Source organism: Equus quagga, chromosome 2 (genome assembly GCF_021613505.1).
Source record: "Equus quagga isolate Etosha38 chromosome 2, UCLA_HA_Equagga_1.0, whole genome shotgun sequence".
In the NCBI taxonomy this organism is placed as follows: Eukaryota; Metazoa; Chordata; class Mammalia; order Perissodactyla; family Equidae; genus Equus; species Equus quagga.
The window spans coordinates 126867246-126891378 of record NC_060268.1 but is presented as its reverse complement, the minus strand read 5'-3'; the positions used below and the strand labels follow the sequence as shown (position 1 = coordinate 126891378).

Genomic DNA, 24133 nt, shown 5'->3' with positions numbered 1-24133 from the left:
AACCTATAGAGTTTTACGGTAGCGGGATAATGCCCCCCCTTCCAGAGCCGTCCACCACCTAATCCCTAGCACGTGTGAGTGTGTTACCTTTGGTGGCAGATGGACTTTCAGATGTGATTAAGGTTAGGATCCTGAGAGGGAGATCCAAGACCTAAGTGTAAGAGGTAAATTCATAAAACTCTTGGAAGGAAATATAAATGTAAATCTTTGTGACCTTGCATTAGACAATGATTTCTTAGCTATGACATCAAAAGCACAAGCGACAAAAGAAAACTCTGATAAATCAGACTACATAAAAATGAAAAACTTGAGTGCTTAAGAAAATGAAAAGGGGCCAGCCCCACTGGCCTGGCGGTCAAGTTCAGCATACTCCACTTTGGCAGCCTGGGTTTGGCTCCTAGGCACAGACCTACACCACTCTGTTAGTGGCCATGCCATGCTGGTGGCCCACATATTACAAAACAGAGGAAGACTGGCGTGGATATTAGCTCAGGGCAAACCTTCCTCAGCAAAAAAAGAAAATGAAAGGACAATCCACAAAATGGAAGAAAATATGGATGAATCATATATCTGATAAAGGTCAAGAACATATAAATAACTCTTAGAATTCAACAATAAAAAGACTCACTAGAATGGCTATAATAAAAAAAGATAAGTAATAACAAGTGTAAGGCAAGGAAGCAGAGAAATCAGAACATATACGCACTGCTGGCAGGACTGTAAAATGGTGCAGCTGCTTTGGGAAAAAGTTGGCAATTTCTCAAAAGATTAAACATCAAAATTACCATATGATTCAGCAACTCCACCCCTAGGTATATAAGCCCAAGAGGATTAAAAACATACGTCTACACAAAACCTCGTACTGGAATATTCACGGCAGCATTATTCCTAATTGCCAAAAACAACCCAAATGTCTATCAACAGATGAATGGATAAACAAAATGGTACATATCCACACAATGGAATATAATTCAACCATAAAAAGGAAGGAGTACTGATACATACAATGTGGACGAACCCAGAAAACACCGTAAGTAAAAGAAACCAAACACAAAAGGCCACATCCTTTACGATTCCACATATATGAAATATCCCGAATGGGCAAATCCTTTATGGAAAAGGAAAACGGAAAGCAAATTAGCAGTTGCAGAGCCTGGGAGTACGAGGGAATAGGGAGTGACTGCTCAGAGGTACGGAGTGTCCCTCTGGAGTGATGAAAACGTCCTGGAACGCGATAGTGGTGATGGTTGCACAACCTTATGAATGTACTAAATGCTACAGAATTGTACACTTTATAATGGTTAAAATGCTAAATTTTATGTCAAGTGAATTTTACCACCAAAAAAGAGGAATGAAGCACTGATAAATGTTACAATGTGGATGAACCTGGAAAATATGCTCTGTGAAAGAAGCCAGACATACCATCATATGACTCCACTTATGTGAAATGTTCCGAACAGACAAATCCACAAAGACAGACAATAGAGTAGTGGTTGCCAGGGACTGAGGGAAGTGGGCATAGGGAGTGACTGCTAACGGGCACCAGGCTTCCTGGTAAAGTGGTGAAAATGTTCTGGAATTAGATAGTGGTGATGGTTGCACAACCGAGCGAATATATTAAGAATCATAGAATCGTATATTTTAAAAGGGTGAATTTTATGGTGTGTGGATTATATCTTAATTTAAAATGTTTTTTTAAATAATCGAGCAACTGAGTGCCAATATGTATGAAAGGAAAGGAAAAAACAGTAAACACAAACTACCAGATTTTTTCTTTCCTGGAATGAAGGAGAAAGTTTACTTAGTTAATTATTGAAGTTCAGTAGCAGAAATAACAGTGCTTTGCCAGAGGTTTGGCTCCCCCATTCTTTGACAGTTTGAAGGCATGGGATTACAACCCTGTCAGCACAGGGTAAGGTTGGTGGTATGTAAGATATAGGTATAAAGACTCTGACTCTTCTGATTTCCTTACCATTATAATTGGCTGCGTCAGGATCATCCACATTAATGGCAATGACTTTCCAGTCGGTTTCCCCTTCATCAATCATAGCCAAGATGCCCAGAACTTTCACCGCAATTATTTCACCTCTTGCACATACCTGAGAGTCAATAACCAGAGTGAGGACAATACTACAGAATGAAAAGTCTAGAAGAAAGTTTCACTTGGTGGATAATAGGAGATAAGGAAGATGCTGAGTGTCAGCACACTTATCTTAAGATTGCTCCTTTAAGCAATTTTTAAAAAGCTAAATAAGTAAGCACTTGTCAGTCCTATCAAAGTTGAAAATAGGTACCCCTTTACTATTTCTAGGTCCTAAGAAAGTCAGTAACACAGTTCAGGGCAATTAATGTTTTCTGAACTGTCATTGATTGTGCCAAAGCACAATTTGTTTCAAATACATACTTAAATGTGCTTTCCTTACTTTTTATTTTATAGACGCACTGAGTTAGGCAAGTCATACAAATGACTTAACTTGATGACTTAAAAACTGAATGACAACTTTCTTTTCAGTTGTTTACTATTTCCCTGAGCCTAAAAAAAATCATAAAGAATCTTAGAGCAAGCCTGTTTTGAAAGAGGAATCCCTACCATAAATCTCCAGCTCATGAGGTTATTTGTCGTGGGCCAATTCACTGACCGCTCCAAATCACTGGGCAAGGTCTGTCTCGTATCAAGAGGAAATTTGCCCCCTGGCGCTCTTCAGCTATTAACTAGTCATCTGCCCTCTAAAGCAATGCAGAACACATCCACTTCTTCCACAGGTAGGTAGTCATACACGTACATATACAGATTCTTTCCAAACTAGGTTTAAATGTATAAATTGTAATATACAAATGCTTAGATACAATGGAAGCTTTTAATTTATCACCCAGAGAGACATCAATATTTCACAAGTCATATATTTTAATATGAACTTTGTATATTTCATTAATATCATCTTAATCCTAAAGAAAAATATTTCCATTACCTTGCTTCCAATTTCACACACATCAATTGGGTCATTGTCACCACAACAGCCAGTGTGTTGGTCATTATGTCCTGGGTCTTCCCAAGTCTAAAAAAAAAAAATAAGGCTTAGAGTTTATCATTCCTTTTTTTTTCCCTGCTTTTTCTCCCTAAATCCCCCCAGTACATAGTTGTATATTTTAGTTGTGGGTCCTTCTAGTTGTGGCATGTGGGACACCGCCTCAGTGTGGCCTGACGAGTGGTGCCATGTCTGTGCCCAGGATCCGAACCGGCCAAACCCTGGGCCTCAGAGGCAGAGCGCTTGAACGTAACCATCGGCCACAGGGCCGGCCCCGAGTTTATCATTCCTATACACGCTACTGACAAAGAGGATCCTGTTGATATTAGAAGACAACATCCATGAGTCTTTCTGTGAAAATATGAATCTTTAGCTATTTGTTTTCTCATTTTTAAGAAATTCTTTATTCACATCTAAGAATCATAACTACACACAATAATTTTAATTAAATGTTAGGGCTCCTATATGCATATAATGCTAAACTAAATTTAAGCTTTAAAACTGACAATGATACTATTTAAAACAAACAAAAAACAGTCACCTAATAAATGAGACAACAGGTAAACACAAGAATAGACCCAAATATTTACTTTAAAAATATATTAAAAGAAAAGTGCGCTGATGAACTCTTCATACACACTATCTTCTACTAACTAGATTTTCTTTAAAGTAGATTTCCAAAGCAGAGGTGGCTAGGCAGTAATACTAAAATGGAAATGATGTGTTCTGATGGTCAAAGTGTCACCGCTGACCAGGACCCAAGACTGAAAGGTTTAACCAGGATTTTCTGAAGCTTTCTTTCCTGGTAAATCGCAAAACCGAGTCCTGCAGAGCATCTCAAAACAATGGATGACCTGCGCCTGCCCCCAGCTCAGGTTTAAAACGTCACTGTTGTTCTGGTTCTTTTCGCCCCCAATCTGGAACACGTTACTTGGATTTACTTGCCTGCTAAGCCAGAGTAAAGGCAAAAAGATAAAAGTGCAGGGGGACAGAGAAGACTGGACCCAACAAAGCCAAATCCAACCTCCAGAAGAAGTATTTCAGCAACGCCTTCCCAGAGGGACGGAGGGGAAATGCTAAACCAACTGAGTACAAGGTGAGTGCTGTAATTCAGGCAGAGAAATGGCTTCATGATTTCCTAATAAGCAAGACGAGTTCGACCCATGTTTTGGTAACTTACAGATTGTTTCACAGTAGATTCTACCTAATAGGCTTAATGGTTCGTAAAAACAAACCATTTATCAACAGGAAAAAATACATTGAATAGTTCATGTAGAAATCATAAGTGCCACAGCATTAGCCTAGCCAAATCAGAATTCAATATCCATCATTTACTCCTAATAGACATGATTCAAGTGATTGTTCATTCAAGCATTATATAAAAACGTACCACACACACTGCCATTGTGCTGGGGATAAACTGGTAAACAATGCAGACATTCCCCTCCTCAAAGGTTGGCTATTTAGGAAAATACAATCCCATTACTGCTTTACCACAAAGAACTTGGCTTAAAGAAGAAGGAATGACTAAAAGTCAACAGCTGTGAGAAGTGACATGTGGCAGGTCACCAAGGGCTTTATTGCTCACAGTAACCACATGAGGTAAGCCCTACTAATATCTCAGGGAAGACACCAATGACACAGGGAGGAAGACACGGGCAAGTCAGGTAAGCCGGAAGGGGCAGACTCAGGATTTGAAGCTTAGTCTGTCTGGGGCCAAAACTCAGTGCTTTTAACCACTGGCTTATACTGGCTCTCTTAATAGATGTGCCACTCATTCTGTAAAGAAAGAACTTTTATAGTTTATAACCAGTCCATATAGAAAAATAAACATTTCATAAAAGAACAAACTTTCAAATGTGAATTTAAACACTGTAAATATTTACCTTTCAGTTTATCTTGACAATAAGTTGTTCAAAGAAATGATAAAATGACTTAATTATTCCTTATGTTTTTTTCACGAGGAAGATTGGCCCTGAGCTAACATCTATTGCCAATCTCCCTTTATTTTTTTCTCCACAAAGCCCCACTACATAGTTGTATATCCTAGTTGTAAGTCCTTCTAGTTCTTCTGCGTGAGACGCCGCCACAGCATGGCTTGATGAGCAGTGCCAGGTCTGTACCCAGGATCCAAACCGGCAAACCCCAGGCTGTTGAAGCAGAGTGTGTGAACTTAACCACTCGGCCATGGGGCTGCCCCCTCATCCTTTACATTTTTTAAACCTACCATAGCAAAACCTTTCTGAAGGTGTTTAATTTTTTTTTTTTTAATAACAGCAAGATTAATTTTTGTAAGCTAAAAAGCACATTTTGCACAGAGACATACCTGAGGGATGGCACCATAGTTCCAGATATATCCTTTATAAGGGAACAAATTTGCAACGTATCGAAGTTTTCCTTTCTTCACATCTTGTTTAATTGGGTTTAAAGGGTCCTTTGTAGCAATCTAAAATAAGAAATTTCAAGTCATTGTGAAGTACTTTTCAAATAAGGATTTGAGGAAATAAATAATGGACGGAACCTCCCCTAATTCCACTTTAATGATATATTTTACCCCCAATATTGTTATAATTTGAAATAAAAGTTTATCCATAATCAGCCTTTAAGTGGAAAATTTATTTGAGGTAAACAGGAACTACTGAGAAGGGAAAAAGAACATTTACAAATTTCAGAAAACAAAATCTAAAATTAGCTGGAATAAATCCTAACACTTGAGAAATAAAAGTACTAAGATTTTTATTAAAAGGGCAAAATAAATATTACCCAACTTCAGCTTTCCATTAAGCATTTAAAATTATTCAAATATTTGAGTGTCTATTACATACAAAGTGTGCTTCCTCTCAAAAAGCTTAATTAAGTGACATGAAATACATAATAGATATCCATAACAAAAAGCTAAATATGTCAGGCGTCATCAGAAAGAAATTTACAAAATGCAACATAAATTCCAAAAAGATCATTTTTGGATCTTTGGCTGGGGTGACTACGGAAAGCCCATTGCCTCTGTAGAGGAGTCAGTGATGGACTTACAGAGAACAAGAGAAGGGAGAAAAAGATAATTCCAGACTTTGGGAACGCAAGCAGCAGAAGGTGGGGTAGCAAAGTCTGAAGCATATTTGCAAATAGAAATGGCTCAGGTCAGATGGAGGACTGAAGGAAGCCTGGCAGGTAATGGGAGGAGTAACTGGAAAACAAACTGGGACCAGACAACAGAAAACCATGGACTTCAGCTGTTTAACCTTTGAGGAAATCAGTGTGGCTGGGTCAAAACTAATCTCCTCCGTCTGACCATCAACATAAGATGAAACATACCTCCATTTTTGCATTAGACCAGCGTGGTACTTCCACTACCATGTGGAACACATCCTGAAAAACAGAGAAAGGGAGACGGTCACAGGAGCTGACCTGTTCTCTTACTGAGTGAGCATGCCCTGGTTCCAAAGCTCAACTGTTCACTGCATCAGAGCTTTGAAGTCAATGGACTTTCAACAAAATGTATCAAAAAGTAAGACAGCTTGAGGGGTGAAGAGAAAAAGCAAATATAGGAAAATATTCATTGTAGAATCAAGGTGGTGGGTATACAGCTGTCCACCGTACAATTCTTCAAACTTTCCTGCATGTTTAAAATTTTTCATAATAAAATGTTGGCGGGGGAGGAGAATGTTTCTATAAGGAAAGAAACAGTTTTTAATCATAACAGAACTTGTACGTCTGAGGAAGGCCATCTTTAAAGCAATCCTCTCCAAAGGCTACTCATTTCCTCAGGTGACACTGCAATTACAATGTTTTTGGATCTTCTAATTCAGAGGTGGTTTCTAAGACAAATCCCAAATCAGTTTAATTACTTTGTCATACTTTAGTTTTAGCCTCAAACAAATTTATTTATGTACTTTTTGCTGAAGAAGGTTTGCCCTGAGCTAACATCTGTGCCAATCTTCCTCGATTTTTTTAGTATGTGGGTCTTAGCACAGCATGGCCACTCAGAGCGGTGTAGATCTGTGCCCAGGAACTGATCCCAGGCCACCAAAGTGGAGCACACTGAACTTAACCACTGAACCACTGGGCCACTGGGGCTGGGCTCCTCAAACAAAATTAATCAGCTCGATTACCTGCATTGTTCTTCCAATTTGGCTGTTTTTAAAAATCAAACACTCCTCGGGGCTGGCCCCGTGGCCGAGTGGTTAAGTTCGCGCACTCCGCAGCAGGCGGCCCAGTGTTTCGTTAGTTCGAATCCTGGGCGCGGACATGGCACTGCTCATCAGACCACGCTGAGGCAGCGTCCCACATGCCACAACTAGAAGAACCCACAACGAAGAATACACAACTATGTACCGGGGGGCTTTGGGGAGAAAAAGGAAAAAATAAAATCTTTAAAAAAAAAAAAAAAAATCAAACACTCCTCAAAAAGATAAGAAGTCTGACACTGATAATAAAATATTATGTTCCAAAAATATTTTAACCAACACCAGTTCTGTTGTAATTAGTTAATAGCCTTAAGCTGACCACATTAAAGTAGATGATATATTAAGAAATTCCAGATGTTTACTACTTAAAAACACAATGAAAGAAAAATCACACTTTGTCATCTTATTTTGCATACCATAGTCAAATATCAACTTGAAATAGGTTGTCTAATTAAAGCTGAGCTTGAAATAGAAAATTATTTTTACCAAGGAATAAATCTTAAAAATTCAGTTTTTCAGTTGATAGCCTCTACAAAGGGCACACACGAAGCCCAATCTGCAATTACTGTTATAAAATAGGTTTTTTAAAAAGTTGACTTAATTTGAAAATCACCACACAACTTTTTAGAATTACTTCTTTGCCACTTTGCATCAAAAAACAGGGACTGATAAGCTACAAGAGAGTAAGTCAAAGGTTTCCAGCCAATAATGACCTTGTGGCTACTTTTAACCAGGCAGAAAAGCTACCCAGATTTATAGAGTGTAGAACTTGTGTCATTTATTAAATTCTTGTCAAACTGAGGAGACTCGGGCATTCTGTGGGTTTCTGCTCCAAGCCTCCTGATGCCTACTTGATACAACAGGACACCCCACAAAGAAGGAGACACTGTTAAATCAGGACTGAACAAACACAAACCGCTCTCTCCCTGTAAAGGGATAACTGGATGGTTTTAGAAAAAGCATCGCTCATTGTCCATGGTAGGAAACCTCAGACCCAACGTCTGATCAAATTTGTTCTCTTTACTCTAAGGTTTCAAGAACTCTGTCTGTCTGGTACCACGACTCGGGGGTTACAATACAGATCCGTGTGTCTGCGATACAAGAACAGGTCAGGGCTTTGCCAGTCCTCAGCAGCAATACCCGAACTGCTCACAAGATGGAGCTGTTACTACATGAAAGATTGAGATGCGAAAATCAAGATTAGTTAATTTTTGGGGGGAAAATATTACCAAATGAACAAATTGCCTCAAAAAAGAAAAAGTAGCAAATAGAGATGAACTCACTAATTCAAAGTTTGGAACTATTTTGAACACTTTAATGGGATTAAATGATAAATACGTATAATCCTCAAAACCACATTACCTAATATTACAAACCTACATAACTAATGGAAAGCAAAAGGGAAAAAAGAAAAAAACCAACATTACAGGAAAGAAAACATCTTTCAGAAAATGGTAAGACAACTCTACTGCAAACAGAAGAGCTCCAAAAGCCTGAAGGTTTGGTGCTTTTTAGAAATTAGCTAGGCCAAAATTAGCAAGGAGTATCCTGCAAGGAGCCTCAAGCCAACTCATTCATTTTTCAACAAATATTTACTGAGCACCACTAATTTGTGCCAGACACTTCTCTAGGTGTTAAAGACTAGCAGTGAACAGAATAAAAGCTCTTTTAACTCCCTAAGAGTTGGATCCCCAAACCAGGTCGTTTCAGCTTGTAGGCCTCAGGCTATTGCTTGGGGTCCACAAACCCAGATGAGGGACTAGGGGGTAAAATGCACGTTCAGCACATTTTCAAGTGTATGTAGATGCTGTAGTGATTACTGTCTCTCTCACTCTTTCTTTTTCATGAGGAACAGTGGCCCTGAGCTAACATCTGTGCCAATCTTCCTCTATCTTGTATGTGGGTTGCCACCACAGTATGGCTTGAGGAGTGGTGTAGGTCCGTGCCTGGGACCCAAACCTGTGAACCCCAGGCCGCCAAAACAGAGAACACCAAACTTAACATTATGCCATCAGGCCAGCCCCTGTATCTGTTTTTTAAAGCAATGAATTTGTAGTAGCTTTTAGTCATTATTTTCTCCATCAATTATTATCACAACAGAGGATGTTTTTAAATATTTTGATATAAAACAGGGGAGGTTCTCCTTCTTTAGCAGGAACTAAGGAACAGTTTGTTTCTCCTAGACACCATGGCTACAGTTCAGGGAGTTGCCACTAGGTGAAGGGTAATACTTAGGATTTTCAGTGCAACTGATACGAGAAACTCAACCAATTACTCCACTGATAGAAACATTTTTACTGTTAAAACATTATGCATTATAATTGGAACTCTTGTGCACTGTTGGTAGGAATGTAAAATGGTATAGCTGCTGTGGAAAACAGTATGATGGTTTCTCAAAAAATTAAAAATAGAATTACCATATGATCCAGCAACTCCACTCCTGAGTATAGACCCAAAAAACTGAAAGCAAGGTCTTGAGAGCTATTTGCACACCCATGTTCATAGCAGCATTATTCACAATAGCTAAAATGCAGAAGCAACCCAAGTGTCCATCAAAGGATGAATGAATAAGCAAAACGTGGAATAAGCAAAATACACACAACAGAATATTATTCAGCCTTACAAAAGGAAGGAAATTCTGACACATGCTACAACATGGATGAACCTTGAGGACATTACGCTAAGTGAAATTAGCCAGTCACAATAAGACAAATGCTATACGATTCCATTTACATGAGGTACCTAGAAACGTTAAATTCATAGAAACAGAAAATAGAATGGTGGTTCCCAAGGGACAGTGGAGGGGAAATGGGGAGTTACTGTTTACCGGTACAGAGTTTCAGTTTTGCAAGATGAAGAGTTCTGGAGAAGGGTGGTGATGGTTGCACAACAATATGAATGTACTTAATACCACTGAACTGGACAATTAAAAATAGTTAACATGGTAATTTTATGTTATACGTATTTTACAATCAAAAAACTGGAAAAAATCATGCATCCTAATATTTCCAACATTTATGTATTTAAAATACTGAGACAAGATTTTAGGAAATCTAGTACCACCCAGTTACAAATTCATGCCTTCTTTCTTTAACCCCAACTGGTTTCAACTACTATTTAGCTCAATCCTGGATTTATCGTATTATTATCTCCATTGTTAGGACTTCCCAGAACTCTGTTCTCCACTTTTCTTTTTTTAAAGATTGGCACCTGAGCTAACATCTGTTGCCAATCTTCTTTTTTTCTTTCTTCTTCTCCCCAAAGCCCCCCAGTACACAGTTGTATATTCTAGTTGCAGGCCCTTCTGTTTGTGCTATGTGGGACGCCACCTCATCATGGCCTGATGAGCGGTGCCATATCTGCGTCCTGGATCTGAACCAGTGAAACCCTTGGCCGCCAAAGAGGAGTGCACGCACTTAACCACTAGGCCACGGGGCCGGCCCCCTGTTCTCCGCTTCTACTATGCTTTCTAAATTCTAAGTCCCTACTTTGGCATCAAGTTCTCAGCTCCCTATTCATAGTTTCAGAGTAAGAAAGGAAGATGTGAAACTTCCTAGTAGGACGATTCTGACGAGGCTGGAGAAGGCAGAGGATAGGCCAACTACAGCTTTAGCTCTCACTGCCCAAAGTCAGAAACATAAAATAACCTAGCAATCAGTCTTACTTCCCAGACTTATAATCAGTTCATCAACAGGACCAGAAGGTTGAGCCGGCCCTGATGGCCGAGTGGTTAAAGTTTGGTGCTCTCACTGCTTCGGCGGCCCGGGTTCAGTTCCCGGGTGTGGAACCACATCACCAGTCTGTCAGTAGCCATACTGTGGCCACAGCTCACATGGAAGAACTAGGAAGACTTACAACTAGAATGTACCACGATGTCCTGGGGCTTTGGGGAGGAAGGAAAAAAAGAGAGAGAGAGGAAGATCGGCAACAGATGTTACCTCAGGGCGCATCCTTCCCGGCAATTAAAAAAAAAAACAAAAGAATGTTAATGTTAAAGATGTCCAGATTCTAAGGAGATTGGAAAGTTAAGTCTAAATTATATCACTCCATTAATCAAAAGATTTAAAATAAAATTGTTTTAGGTACAGAAGAAATGTAACATAGCTTGGTTAGGCTTTTAACATCAGGGTTAAACAGGAATATTACAGTAGTACAGTGATCATGAGTCTTACCTCCAAGCTGGTTAATTTTCTTGTGGATCAAGTCAGTAGTCTGTCAGGTTGTTCATTAATAACAGCTATGGCTATTTGGTAGGGTATTAACACTAACATAGTTAAGTAGGTGTATAGGGAACATGGTCTTAATTACATCCCATCTCTCAATCTTAGTAGTGAAGTTAAATGTGTCTTTAATGGAAGATTTACGAACGTCTCCTGATTACGATCTGCTTCCAACGTTGGATCTGAAGCCTAGTGAACATGACACGCTGTCTTGCAAAATTACATAAGTGGCTTAAATTAGCATTTTCAACACGACTCATCACGTGTCTCTCTAGATAACTCCAGAAATTAAGTAAATGCCAGACAGGAAAAAATACAAAAATCACCCTCTGATTCCATCATCCTTTCTTTTATTTTTCTGTTTTGCAATAAAGTTTGGATAAAAACAGTAGTGGTAGAGAGGATTTTCTTCTAAATTCATCCAGAGATTAGACGTAAAGCAAGAAGCTAATAAAAAACAAGGACAGCTTGCTTTTTTTTTTTTAACTTAGAGAGTAGTTTTGGAGTATAAAATCTCTATTAGAAGAACTCACGTAATTAATAGATGCTCCACCCCCATAAAGGTGCATTTGAAAAGCTGTCACAGACTTCATCACTTCCAAAAATATTATAGTTTATTCAGGGCTCACCAAGTGACAATGGCTCTTAACCCTTACTTTTAAGTTTTGGCTTCAAAGTCCGTTTTATGATTCTAAGATATACTTTAAGTTGTTAAAAGTAACAGGTTCCTCCTTGTGCACTGTTGGTGGGATTGCAAATGGTGCGGCCACTATGGAAAACAGTATGGAGGTTTCTCAAAACACTAAAAACAGAACCACCACCTGACCTAGCAAGCCCACTTCTAGGTATGTATCCAAAAGAAATGAAATCAGAGTCTCCAAGAGACATCTGCACGCCCATGTTCACTGCAGCATTAGTTCAACAGCTGAGATATGGAAACCTAAGTTCTATCAACAGATGAATGGATAAAGAAGATGTGATACACTTAGACACACACACACACAGACACACGTGCAATGGAATATTATTCAGCCTTAGAAAAGAAGGAGATCCTGCCATTTATGACAACATGGATAAACATGGAGGATATTATGCTAAGTGAAATAAATCAGACAGAGAAAGACAAATACTCTATGATCTCACTGACACATGGAATCTAAAAAAGTCAAACTCACAGAAACAGAGAGGAGAATGGTGGTTTCCAGGGGTTAGGGGGTAGGGAAAATGACCGAGATGTTGGTCAAAAGGTGCAAACTTTCCGTTCTAAGATGACTAAGCTCTGGAGATCTATCGTACAGCACAGCTCTATGAAATTTGCTAAGAAAGTAGGCAGATCTTAAGTGTTCTCACCACACACCCACCCACCTCCTACCCACCCACAAAAGGTCAATATGTGAAGTGAGGGAGGGGTTAATTAGCTTGATTGGGGGGATTCTTTCACAATGTATACGTATATCAAAACATCACACTGTACATCTTAAATAGAATGATTTGTTAATCATTCCTCATTAAATCTGAAAAAATAAGTTTCAAAAAATTTTTTAAAAAGAAAAAATAAATGGGTTCCTGGATTATTTCATTGTCAAAAGTCTGTTTGAGAAGCTGACAGAAAGAAATATGATGACAAAGTTCACAGTGTGTGCCCTTTATCCATTTAAAATTTTAACTTCGCAAAGGAAAACCTGATTTATACCAACCAAAACAAATTCGCCCAATGAATTATGTTAAGAGTCCAGGGGAGATAGTTAACCTATTAAATTTTAAAAACAAACAAACAACAAACACCTTTCAGTAATACCTATTTGTTTTCCAATTACACAGATTTTCTGCTCACAGCAGTTCCAACAAAGTCTTGTGTTTGGTAACACATAGTGCCATACGTACCTATAGAAAGTAATAAAACAGAACTGACATGTCATAACTCAGAATAAGCTATTTTTTCCCCTCAGATGAGCTCTAAAGATTGCTAAATTTTGAAAACAGATATTCTAACCATAATTTCTCTTTACTCTCCTCTCTTTATAAAATCAAGCAAAAGAGTCTGCATTCCCAGCTGTCAAACTTTTCTATGATTTGCAATGACTTAAGAATTTTGACCACAGAAACTTTCCTAGAAAAATGCACACTTACATCAAATCGCAATTTCAGAGAGTTCACAGAACCTCATCCATGGGTTTCATGGATGGGCATTCCAGGGCCTTGGGGCCACCAAGAATCCCTGGACTAGACGACTTTATAGCCTTCCCAAAGGAACAAAGTTCTTATTCATTTCCATTGAATTCTAAGCCAAAAAAACCCTAACCAAGTCTTTTTTTCTTCATTATCAAAGAGATATTTACTGCAGAAAATCTGGAAAATACAAAAAAGCACAAAGTAAAATCCACCCCACACACATCCCCATAATCACTCAAGGCAGTGCTGCTCAATGGTTAAGACCACAAGTTCTGAGCCAGAATGCCTGAGTTTAAATCCTGCCACCATTGCTCATGAGTTCTAGTTAGTGATCCTTGGATAGCAGGGTTAATAAAAGAAGCTAGCTCAGAGAATAACATGATGGCTAAATGAGATAATCCACATAAGGGCTTTGGTATAGTGCCTAAGGAAACATTCAATAAATTAACAACAAATTTTTTTTTACAATGATCTCTAATGAAACTTCATCAATAAGCTTTATCAATAATACACACAGAACCATGGGACATCAGTGTAGAATATAATCTAAAATACCCACTAAGACTAACAGTACTCAGAGATAAAGCAACTTGGTCAACATCACAAAGCCAGTGAGTGGTAAAACCGGGACTAAAAATCAAGATTTCTCCCTCCTAGTTCAGTGATCTTAACTCCAAAAAATAGAGGCCTAGGACTGGCCCCATGGCCGAGAGGCTGGGTTCGCATGCTCTGCTTCATCAGCCCAGGGGTTCACAGGTTTGGATCCTGGCACAGACCCAGCACCGCTCATCAAGCCATGCTGAGGTGGTGTCCCACATATCACAGCCGGAAGGACCCACAACTAGAATATACAACTATGTACTGGGGGGCTTTGGGGAGAAGGAAAAAAAAAGAGGAAGATTGGCAACAGATGTTAGCTCAGGGCCAATCTTTAAAAAAAAAAAAAAAAATAGAGCCCTGAAAGGCTTTAGAAATAAGCAGTCATTGTGGTCAACATCAGCAATTCTATTTTTATTTTCTTGGTTATTATGTATTGAGACTTTACTAGAAGCCAAGCATTATGGCTGCCCATTATATGCATATTTAATCATTGCAACTTTATCTTTTTGACAAAATTGATAAACCACAGAGATTATGCTTAGAATAACTGTTTTCAAAATTTAGTCACCTTAGAGTTCATCTGAGAGGAAAAAAATAGGACTTTATTCTTAGCTATGACATGTCAATTACGTTTGTACTCAGTTTTCATCTATGTTCCCACTTCTAACTTTGGTTTGGAAAATGCAAAACCAAAAGATAAACAAGACAAAAAAAAACAACAACAACCCAGAAAACCCAACCATTCTATATACCTATTAAGTTGGGGAAGACAAACAGTGTTTAAATTATTTAGTGGCATTTTAAAAACTTCCACTTACAGAGCTGTCTATAAAAAAGAAATAGAAAATTCAAAACAAAGCAACCCTATAAGAAGTGAGCTAACAAGCACCCGCCTGAGCAGTGCATCTCCTCTCAAAGTGCCAGGTACAGCAAAATAGTCTCTTTAAAAATTTAAGAACGATATACAACTCCAGAAAACATTCTGTTAAGTTTCTGAAGCATCAACCTATTTGATTAGAAGTTTGACTTTTTTTTAAAAGAGAAAAAGAAAAACACAGCTCCCTAGGTATATATCCTGCCAACAGTCACCTGAAAAAAAACCAGCAAAAGGCCCACATTGTTCAAACTATTATTTAACATCAAAGTTTAAAACATGGAACAGAAAAATACCAAACTTCTAAAATTAAAACATCAAGTAATGATATTTGAGCACTTTAAGATTTAGACAAAGCTTCAATCTACCAGTGTTTCACACTGTTTATGCTGACTCTGTTGGGGATTTTTAAAATTTCTGTTATCTCAGAAGGCCCGCCATTTCTATCAGAAGAAACTCTGAACTACAGGTGTTTTTATATTAGATCCCAAAATAAAGCAAAGGACAACCTACAATTAAAAAAATCCAGTGAGTCTTTACCTTTGCCTTCTTCCACCTAATGGATTTGGAAATAATCCAAGCAATGTATCTGAGTCACAAGGATCTCCAGAACTGGCTGGCTGGATTACCTAATGGCATATATATCAAAAGAAAGCTGTCCACATTGAAAGGTCCTAACACGAAGCAGAATATAAGCCTTTGGGCATTTTTCCTTCGTAGAGCTAACTGAGCTGTATTAAAGGTCCATTCCCTCACTATTACCCCTCAAATGACCGATCACATTAGGGATAAAGTCTATGGCCACACACACAAAAATGTACTTACGTATACTTAATCACACTGGGATGTTTAAAAAATTACCCTCTTTTGCAATCACCAGAATTGATCAGATCTTTTATGTAGGCTATAATCCAAAATAACTTCAGTGTAACACACCCTCATGTATGTTTTATATAAACTTCCTTAAAAACAAAAGAACTCTTTCCTGCTTCTCAGGCAGGAATCCAGAGTGCTGAGGTTCACTGAGTGGGCCACTGGTGAAATCTGGAGTTGCTGCAAGAGTTTGTGGTTGTTTCTTTTTTTGAGGCAGATCAGCCCGGAGCTAACGTCTGCCACCAATCCTCCTCTTTTTGCTGAGGAAGACTGGCCCTGAGCTAATATCTGTACACATCTTCCTCTACTTTATATGTGGGGTGCCTGCCACAGCATGGCTTGACAAGTGGTGTGCAGGTCTGCACCCAGGATCCAAAACAGCAAACCCCAAACCACCGAAGTGGAACATGTGAACTCAACTCCTGCGACACTGGGCTGGCCCAAGAGTTTGTGCTTTTGAGCCAGACCAGGGTTTTCATTTGAGTTGCCCTAGAGTACAGGCACAACGAGTTCCGTACATGACTTTTAGAGTAAACTAAGTGAAGACATTTTACACAACACCAAAAGGTAGTTTCAATTTCCAGTTTTGGGGTAACTTGAAGCAGCAACAAGATTAGGCAACACAAGTGCTATGATCATTCTGGTCCTTGGCTAGAAATATTGTCACTTATAGGTTATAGCTATGGTCTGAACGTTTGTGTCTCCCCAAATTCCTGTGTTGAAATCCTAACCCTCAAAGGTGATGGTATAGCAGGTGGGACCTCTGGGAAGTGCTTAAGACATGAGAGTAGAACTCTCACGAATGGGATTAGTGCCTTAGAACAGAGGCTCCATGAAGGTCCCTAGCCCTTTCCACCACATACAGACACAGCTAGAAGTCTGTGACTAGAAGAGGGGCCTCACCCAACCATGCTGGCACCCTGATCTTGGACTTCCAGCCTCCAGAACTGTGAGCAATAAATTTCTGCTGTTTATAAGCTACCGGTCTATGGTATTTTGTTACAGAAGCCTAAACAAAGACGCCATGAACTCACCAAAAAAACAGCTATATGTCCTTCCTTAGCACATCTGGATGCCAATTTGCCATCAGTAAACTTAGGGTCATCATTTTATACCTCTTCATTCTCAAAATGGTCAGAGATGTGATTGTAAAGCACTTTGACATACAGACTAATTATACAAGAAGACAACTCACGCCAACCAGATGACGCCAGCTCAAGAGGAAGGAAGGATCCTGCATCGCAACTCCCAGGAAATCAGATGTAACAAATTAGAGTTTCTGAATAAATACAACTTTGAGACTCCCACAGGAGAACACAGGCTAATTAGAGGTCCCTGCTGTAACTGTGGCACACAATTGGCCTCGGGCTGTTTGCTCCACCGCCTACAGCTGGAGCCCAGCTCAGGCAGGCTTCTCAGCAGCAACATGAAGGCTGGATTTTGCGCCAGTGGCCAAGTGTCATTACAGAACCGCAGCAAACTTCCTGGTAGAAGTATAATGAATCTATTTCTGATAGTCAAGCACAGAAAAACAGTTAAGACTTAGCACGTGCAAGGATAAGATTTCATCTTTACTATTATTCTAGGCAGGCACTGGAATGTGAGGTTCATATGTCTTATGTATTGACATCTTACAATTCAAAAAGATTCACTGTGAATCAAGCTTCGTGGCTGAATGAAAAAATTTTGTAAAGGTATAAAAAAGAATCAGACATTTGTCCTTGTATCAGTTCCTGAATACAGTACAAACTTCTCTTGGGAAGGAGGATAAAACAAGCTGTGGTTTTTTGTTAAAAAAAATTAACTATTTAAGCTGTACAAACAATACATGCTCTTTGTAAAAAAGATTAGAAAATATGAAAAAGGCAAGAATGAAAATTAAAAACAAAAAGTCACTAGCAATCTACCTCCCAAGGATCACAAAGATTTTGGAATATATAGTTGCAGACTTTTTCCCCTAGGAAAGTAAATATTCTTACCAATTTGTCCTAAGGTTAGATTTCTTCAGCTCACAAGTGTGTATAGGAAGAGCCATCTCTTTCGAAGTTTGAGGACTTACCTTTATTAACACTATTTGCAGATCTTAACTCTACCAGTCCATTAAAAGTACTGAATTTTCCTGTATTCACTTAATAGTCTAGTTTATTTTTACCATTTAATAAATATCAAAGCCCAAATTTTGTGTTGGCCACTTGATTAATTTTAAAACCACTTAAGAAGTACTAAAATTTTAGTTCCACATACAAACACACAAATGACCAATCTGGGTTTTTTTTAACCAAGGCAGTTTTAAAACATTTACTTCTGTTCTTCTACTCCTTCCCCAATTTATAGTTGCTTCTTTAACCAAACAATCTGGATTTAAGACTGACTTCTTATTTAGTCAACATGCCTTTAAGTCACAGCACGAGGCACGTTAAGCACTTGTTAAGACGTATAAGAAAATCCCCATGTGGGACTAACTGACCTGAGTGAAGTGACTACATTCAAAAGATAAGGATGTCTTACCTTATCTGCATAAATTGGAATATCATGAAATGGAGATATATATTGTCCTTTTTCATTTTCTGCAAAATGAATTAGAAAAAGTTATTACTTTTTTGGTTGACTGTATTTCCAAATGCATGAAGTACACATTATTTTTAAAAAGATTTTACTTTTTTAGAGCAGTCTTAGGTTTACAATACAATTGAGAAGAAGGTACAGAGATTTCCCATATACCCCTGCTCCCACGAGTGCATAGCCTCCCTCGTTATATACTTCATCTACTTGACCCCTCCAAGATTGGGTTAGGTTTTCATCCAATGTGATCCTCAGGTGTCTAACAGGTACTAACCTCTGTGATGAGGGCAGGGACTGCCTTAGAGATCTTTATATTCCCAGAGCCTAGGAGTGCCTGGCATACAAAAGGTGCTCCAATTGTTTTGGGTTGATCTTACATCATTTGACAGTTTACATAACTAATGAAACAACTGGGCTCCAAGAGAAGGGAGGAGACCAATTTGCTGAATTAGAAACCATGTTGCTTTAAGTGATGCTCCAGGAAGAGAGCCATCTTAGATGATGATTTTTCTTAGGGATAAACGAGCTGCAACATTTTCACAGGTTATTTCTGTATTCTAGAGACCTAACTACCATATCCAAAAAGTAATTTTAAAACTTCCTTACTGGGGTCGGCCCGGTTGCCGAGTGGTTAAGTTTGCTCGGCTGGCTTCGGGGGCCCAGGGTTTCACCGGTTGGGATCCTGGGCGCAAACATGGCACTGCTCATCAAGCTATGCTCAGGTGGTGTCCCACATGCCACAACTAGAAGGACCCACAACTAAAAATGCACAACTATGTACCGGGGGGCTTTGGGGAGAAAAAGAAAAAAAATAAAATCTTTAAAAAAATTAAAAAGAAAACCCAAAAAACTCCCTTAAATATTCTTAAAGAATATTTAAGAAACCTAAGGGTCAGTCCACACTGCATCCCTTCAGGTTTAAAAACCAAAGTGGAATAGGAAAAACATAACAGTGACCACCCCCAATACCACAATGGTCCCTTCAGAGTCAATTGTGACTTTGCAGTCCACCATGAGTTTTAAAGAGACTGGCAAATGTAACATTATAGAGGCCAAAAATCTTCTATTAAGGCAGGATGCTAAGAAATCTGTGATTTGAAAAAAACAAATGAAACAAAATTATATATAATTATATAGGTGGCTGTAATTATTAGTATTTCTTAAGTTCCAGCGAGTTCCATCCGATAGATAACAGTTACTTTAGCCAGTGCCAAAGTCAAGGAGTGGCTTCGGTCTTCTATAATGGCTATCGAATACTCGCCACCAATACATAACTAAAAACTGCATTTGCTCTGCACATACAGCCCGCCGGCAAGTACCCAAATCATGCCAGTCACCTCTCCAAATCCCTCCTAGAAATTCTGGGGCCAAGACTAACTCCAGAAAAAGAGTTCAGTGACGTATTCGTCAAAAGTTCTTGCACTGCCCTTGCTGCTTAATTCTGAAATTAATTAAAATGGGGAGCCCCACCCTTGGATTTTACACGGTAGTCAACTTCAGCTGGATGTGGACACTTTTGAGTTCACTTTCCTTCTCCTCCTGCATCAGGCTACTTCTTGCTAGGAGATTTGTTCATTCTTTCACTATTCTCATTCGTCCCCTCTACGCCCCCCTCTTTCCTGACGTTCAACACACGCAAGAACTTAAAGAAGCTCGTGCACCTACCCATTTCCTTCCGCATAAAACCGTAAAGAATTTAAAACAGAAAGGCCTTTGGTGACACATTTTTCAACACCTCGGTTATCTCTAATAATCTATTCCCAGTAGCTTGGGGGGAGGGAGGTAGAGGAAAAAGATAAACCCGAGGGAGCTTTCCTCCACCTACAGCGCAAAAGGTGGCGCGCCGAGGAAAGCGGAGCGCCGCCAGCCGGCAGCTTCCCGGGCTCAGCGCCGCTCTAGGCGCGGACTTGGGGGAAGTACCCCTTAGACGCCAATTCCCTGCACATGGGTGAAAACTTGGCACCTTCTTACTCTGCCTCCCAGATTGACGTCACCTGGTCGACTGGAGGGGACCAGCTTTCTGTTTCACAAGGCGCATTCCCAGCATCAGTGCTCCGGGAAAACACAACGCAGGAGAGGCATGAGCGCTACGGGGACCCCCAAGGGATGGGTCCAGTCATCCACTGACCGCTCCTGATCCAGGCCTCAGTTTCCTCACCTGCAGAACGAGGGGCTGAACTTGATCCCCCTCGGTGCCCACAATCCGAATTACAGTGAAGGAATTAAGATCTTGGGGAGTCACCCCCCCCCCCCACGTTCCTCCAACTTAAGCAATCCTCTTACGAGGATTAGTTTACCTCCAGGCACCTTTCTAGGGTGACTTAGTGGTATCCTTTTCCCATTAGACACTGCCCGAGCCGGACACCTGCAAAACCGGCCTGGCCCACGTTCGGGTCCAACCAAGCGCGTGAAAGAGGAACGCCGACCCACGCTGTCCCGCCCGCGAGCGGGACGTGAAAGATGGGAGGGCCGGGCCTGCCCAGGCCCCGGGGACCCGCCGAAGGAGCCCCGCCCGCGGCCGGGACAAGGGGTCGAGCGCGGGCCGCAGCCGCCCGGGCGGGACGCAGGGCGAGGCCGGGGAATGAATGGGCTAGCGGGCAGGGTGGGGCCGCGGGCCGCCGATACTCACTGAGGAAGACTCGGTACTCGAAGGTGAAGGGCGCGGCGCGCTCCTCGCTGCTGAAGCCGCTCATGGTGGCGGAGACGAGTCGCCGCCGCTGCGACAAAGCCACAAGCCTGCACGCGGCGCCCAGTGACAAGGACAGACCCCGGCGCCTGCGCACTGCAAGGACTGGACCAGTGAGCAAGGAGGGAGAGCGGCCTTTAAAGCGGCTCACGCTCGCGGGCCCGGCCCACCCTGCGCGCAGGCGCACTCAGCCCGGCCCGCGAGTCCCCGCGCCCTAGCCCCGCCCCCTCGGGCCCCGCCTCCGCGAGGCGCCGCGCTGGCTTCCAGACTGGGCCACGTGGCTGCCGGCAGGCTGTGGTTCCAGTCCTCCACCTGGGCGGGTGGGGTTTGCGACTCTGACGCAGAAGGGTAAAAGCGCAAGTTCTCAGCTTGGACCAGATAGAATTGACCGTCGACTCCTCTCCTACGTTTGGCTCTCGCACACCCTTCCCTGCAGAGTAATTCCTTATCTCAAAAGGCGTTTGTAAGTCATACGCTTCACCCGACACGCCCTGCCTGCGGTCTCAAAGGTGGGCATTTTTCTGATCCATTTAAGCGAAGTTGAGGCATGTCACTGGCATCCGAAATGGATACCAGCTGGGTACCAGCTCCACCGCTTTCTCGTGTATGATATTGGGCAAATTCGCTGTTAACCTTTCTGACTCAGATTCTCATCTGGGAAATGGAGATAATAACTATTTCATGGGTTATAGGGATGTTTAATTGAGTTGAGACACGTCAAGAGTTGGAGGAGGAGCCTGGCTCCTTGTAAGCGCTCGGGCGGTGTAACTTGTTATTCCCACGTTCCCCGATGGGGGAGGATTCCCTCTGCCCCTTCCTTGCCCAACCCATCCCAGATCCCCGGGGACTGCCGATGGAAGCATTGGGAAAGTCTAGGCGTGAGCTCAGAGTCCCTGGAGGACGTTTCTCTCAGGCATAAGCTCCTAGGAGCTTGTTTTTCTACTCTTGCATCGTGTCAGGCCAGACCCCTAAAACTAAAGTCTGATTGAGGCTGTGGGCAGATAATTGCATCACTTACTTCCCCAATCCTATATGTTAAAAAAAAAAAAGTATGTTTCAAAATCCGAATTATAACTTAGGAAATTGTTATTCACTAATTTGATTATATAATAATGATTATTTCAAAGAATACCTGGCTTTATTTAAAAATTTTGATGGGCTGGGTTTCTTTAAATAATCTTGTTTTTCTAAGGCATTGGAGATAATGTGCCTTAAAGACAATTTAATTTAAACTTTTTTTTCAAAACAATGTCTATTTGTAAAATGAGATGCTCCCTGATTAAATGAAAACCTAGTAAGATAATTTTCTAATTAGTTGGAAGGAGTGTCTCTCCCTTGCCTCTATCCAGACTCCCGTTAATTTTCAGAAGGCCATGACTCACTGACCTTTTGAACACTACCCCACACTGTTTTACTATGGAACACAAGGGGAGAGAAAAAATAGAGCAATAGTTTAGTCAGTAAAACAATGTATTGTTGAAAGTTAAAGGAATCTTTGCAAAGTGAATACTAATTAGGGTCAAGTTCAGAGAGTTTTTTAAAGAGGATGCTCTTTTGATGGACCTGCTCTCTCAATTTTCTGCCTTTGAGAAGATGGAACTACTTTTCTTGGAAAAACTCAGAATCTCCTCTGTGACTGACTTATGAACAGACAGAAATTATGCAATAATGTGCCACACACAAGTGCTTTTGTTTCCTGCCAGCTCATAGCACAATAATAAAGTCTTACTGACCTCTGGACTGGCAGACTAGCTCTTGTGTCATCGAATGTGTTCAGAGAGCCAATCAGTACCAACTTCAATAAAACACTGAGGCCTGGCTTTGCTGGGGCTCACGTCAGTGCCTTGTAACTTTCCCTTGCAGACAAGAGTGGTGAGCCCCACAGGACCAAGTAGATCTTGTTCTCTTTCTCATGTCTCCCTGGGGCTGAGCCCAGTATCTGGCCTAGAGTAGATGTTTAATGAATCTTTGTTGGACCAATGGATAGAGGAAATAATCAAAAGGAGGGGGAGAATACCTTCTTAAGTATATTTGACAGAGGAGCACCCCTGTCCTCAGACATTATCCTTCTTTCTCTGTAACCAAATCCGATAACGCTTTTCGGTCGGTATCCTGTGCTGTTTGCTGTGGGTGATCCTGTTGGGTACCTGCAATTTCCTGATGCCCTCTCCTCCTTGGCTGGTGGCTGCACTCTCTTCTGACATTCCTTCTACTTCTCTGGCCACTCATTTCCCATCCTCCCCCTTAGCTTTCTCGTCATCTCTTTATTTTAATCATCATTGTCTTTCTTACTTCTCATATTCTCTCTCTCTAGATATACCCTCTCCCTAAGTTATCTCATATATATATTTGGTATCAAATACCACCTATAGGTCCTATAACATGAAAACTTTCAAATCTATAAATTTTGTTTAACACTTATTGTGGCCATGCTCTGTGCTAGATGGTAGGGATCTAGCTCTTAGAAAGACATGGTGCTGGCCCTCACAGAACTTACAGTCTAAAGGGAAGACAGACTTCAACAAATAATTACAATAAATTTGGATATGTAGAATGATAGAGGAAATACGGGGCATTGCATTATGGGTGCAGAGAACCTCTTGAAGGAAGTGACCCTTAACCTGTGACCTGAAGGATGAGAAGGGGTTCATAAGGTGGAGGACAAGATAGAAGCCAGAAAAGGATTATTAAGAGATGAAACCAGAGATATGGTCAGGGTTAAATGGTGAAGGGCCTTGGAAGGCCTCATATGGGGTTTGAACTTTTCCCTAAGAGCAATGAGAAACCTAAGAAGGGTATTTGCCAGGAAAGTGACATAATCAGAATTGCTTTAAAAAGTGTCTCTATTAGCAGCTTGGAGCCTGAATGAGGTTTAGCAAGACTAGAGGCAGGGAGAGCAATGAGAAGGCTGCTGCAGTGGCCCAGATGAAAGATGA

General features: G+C 40.7%; 1 protein-coding gene across 1 annotated transcript in view; it reads right to left on the bottom strand.

Moving 5' to 3' along the window:
* PPA1 (inorganic pyrophosphatase 1) overlaps window positions 1-21327 on the bottom strand; it is a 31612-nt gene extending 10285 nt beyond the window's left edge. The window contains exons 1-6 of the mRNA XM_046654832.1: window positions 21141-21327; window positions 18458-18516; window positions 6339-6392; window positions 5353-5472; window positions 2970-3056; window positions 1973-2099 (exon numbers count right to left, since the gene is read on the bottom strand). Of these exons, the coding sequence (XP_046510788.1) occupies window positions 1973-2099; window positions 2970-3056; window positions 5353-5472; window positions 6339-6392; window positions 18458-18516; window positions 21141-21204 (511 nt within the window). The 5' untranslated portion in view covers window positions 21205-21327. The remainder of the gene's footprint in view (window positions 1-1972; window positions 2100-2969; window positions 3057-5352; window positions 5473-6338; window positions 6393-18457; window positions 18517-21140) is intronic.
* Window positions 21328-24133: the final 2806 nt, after the last annotated feature.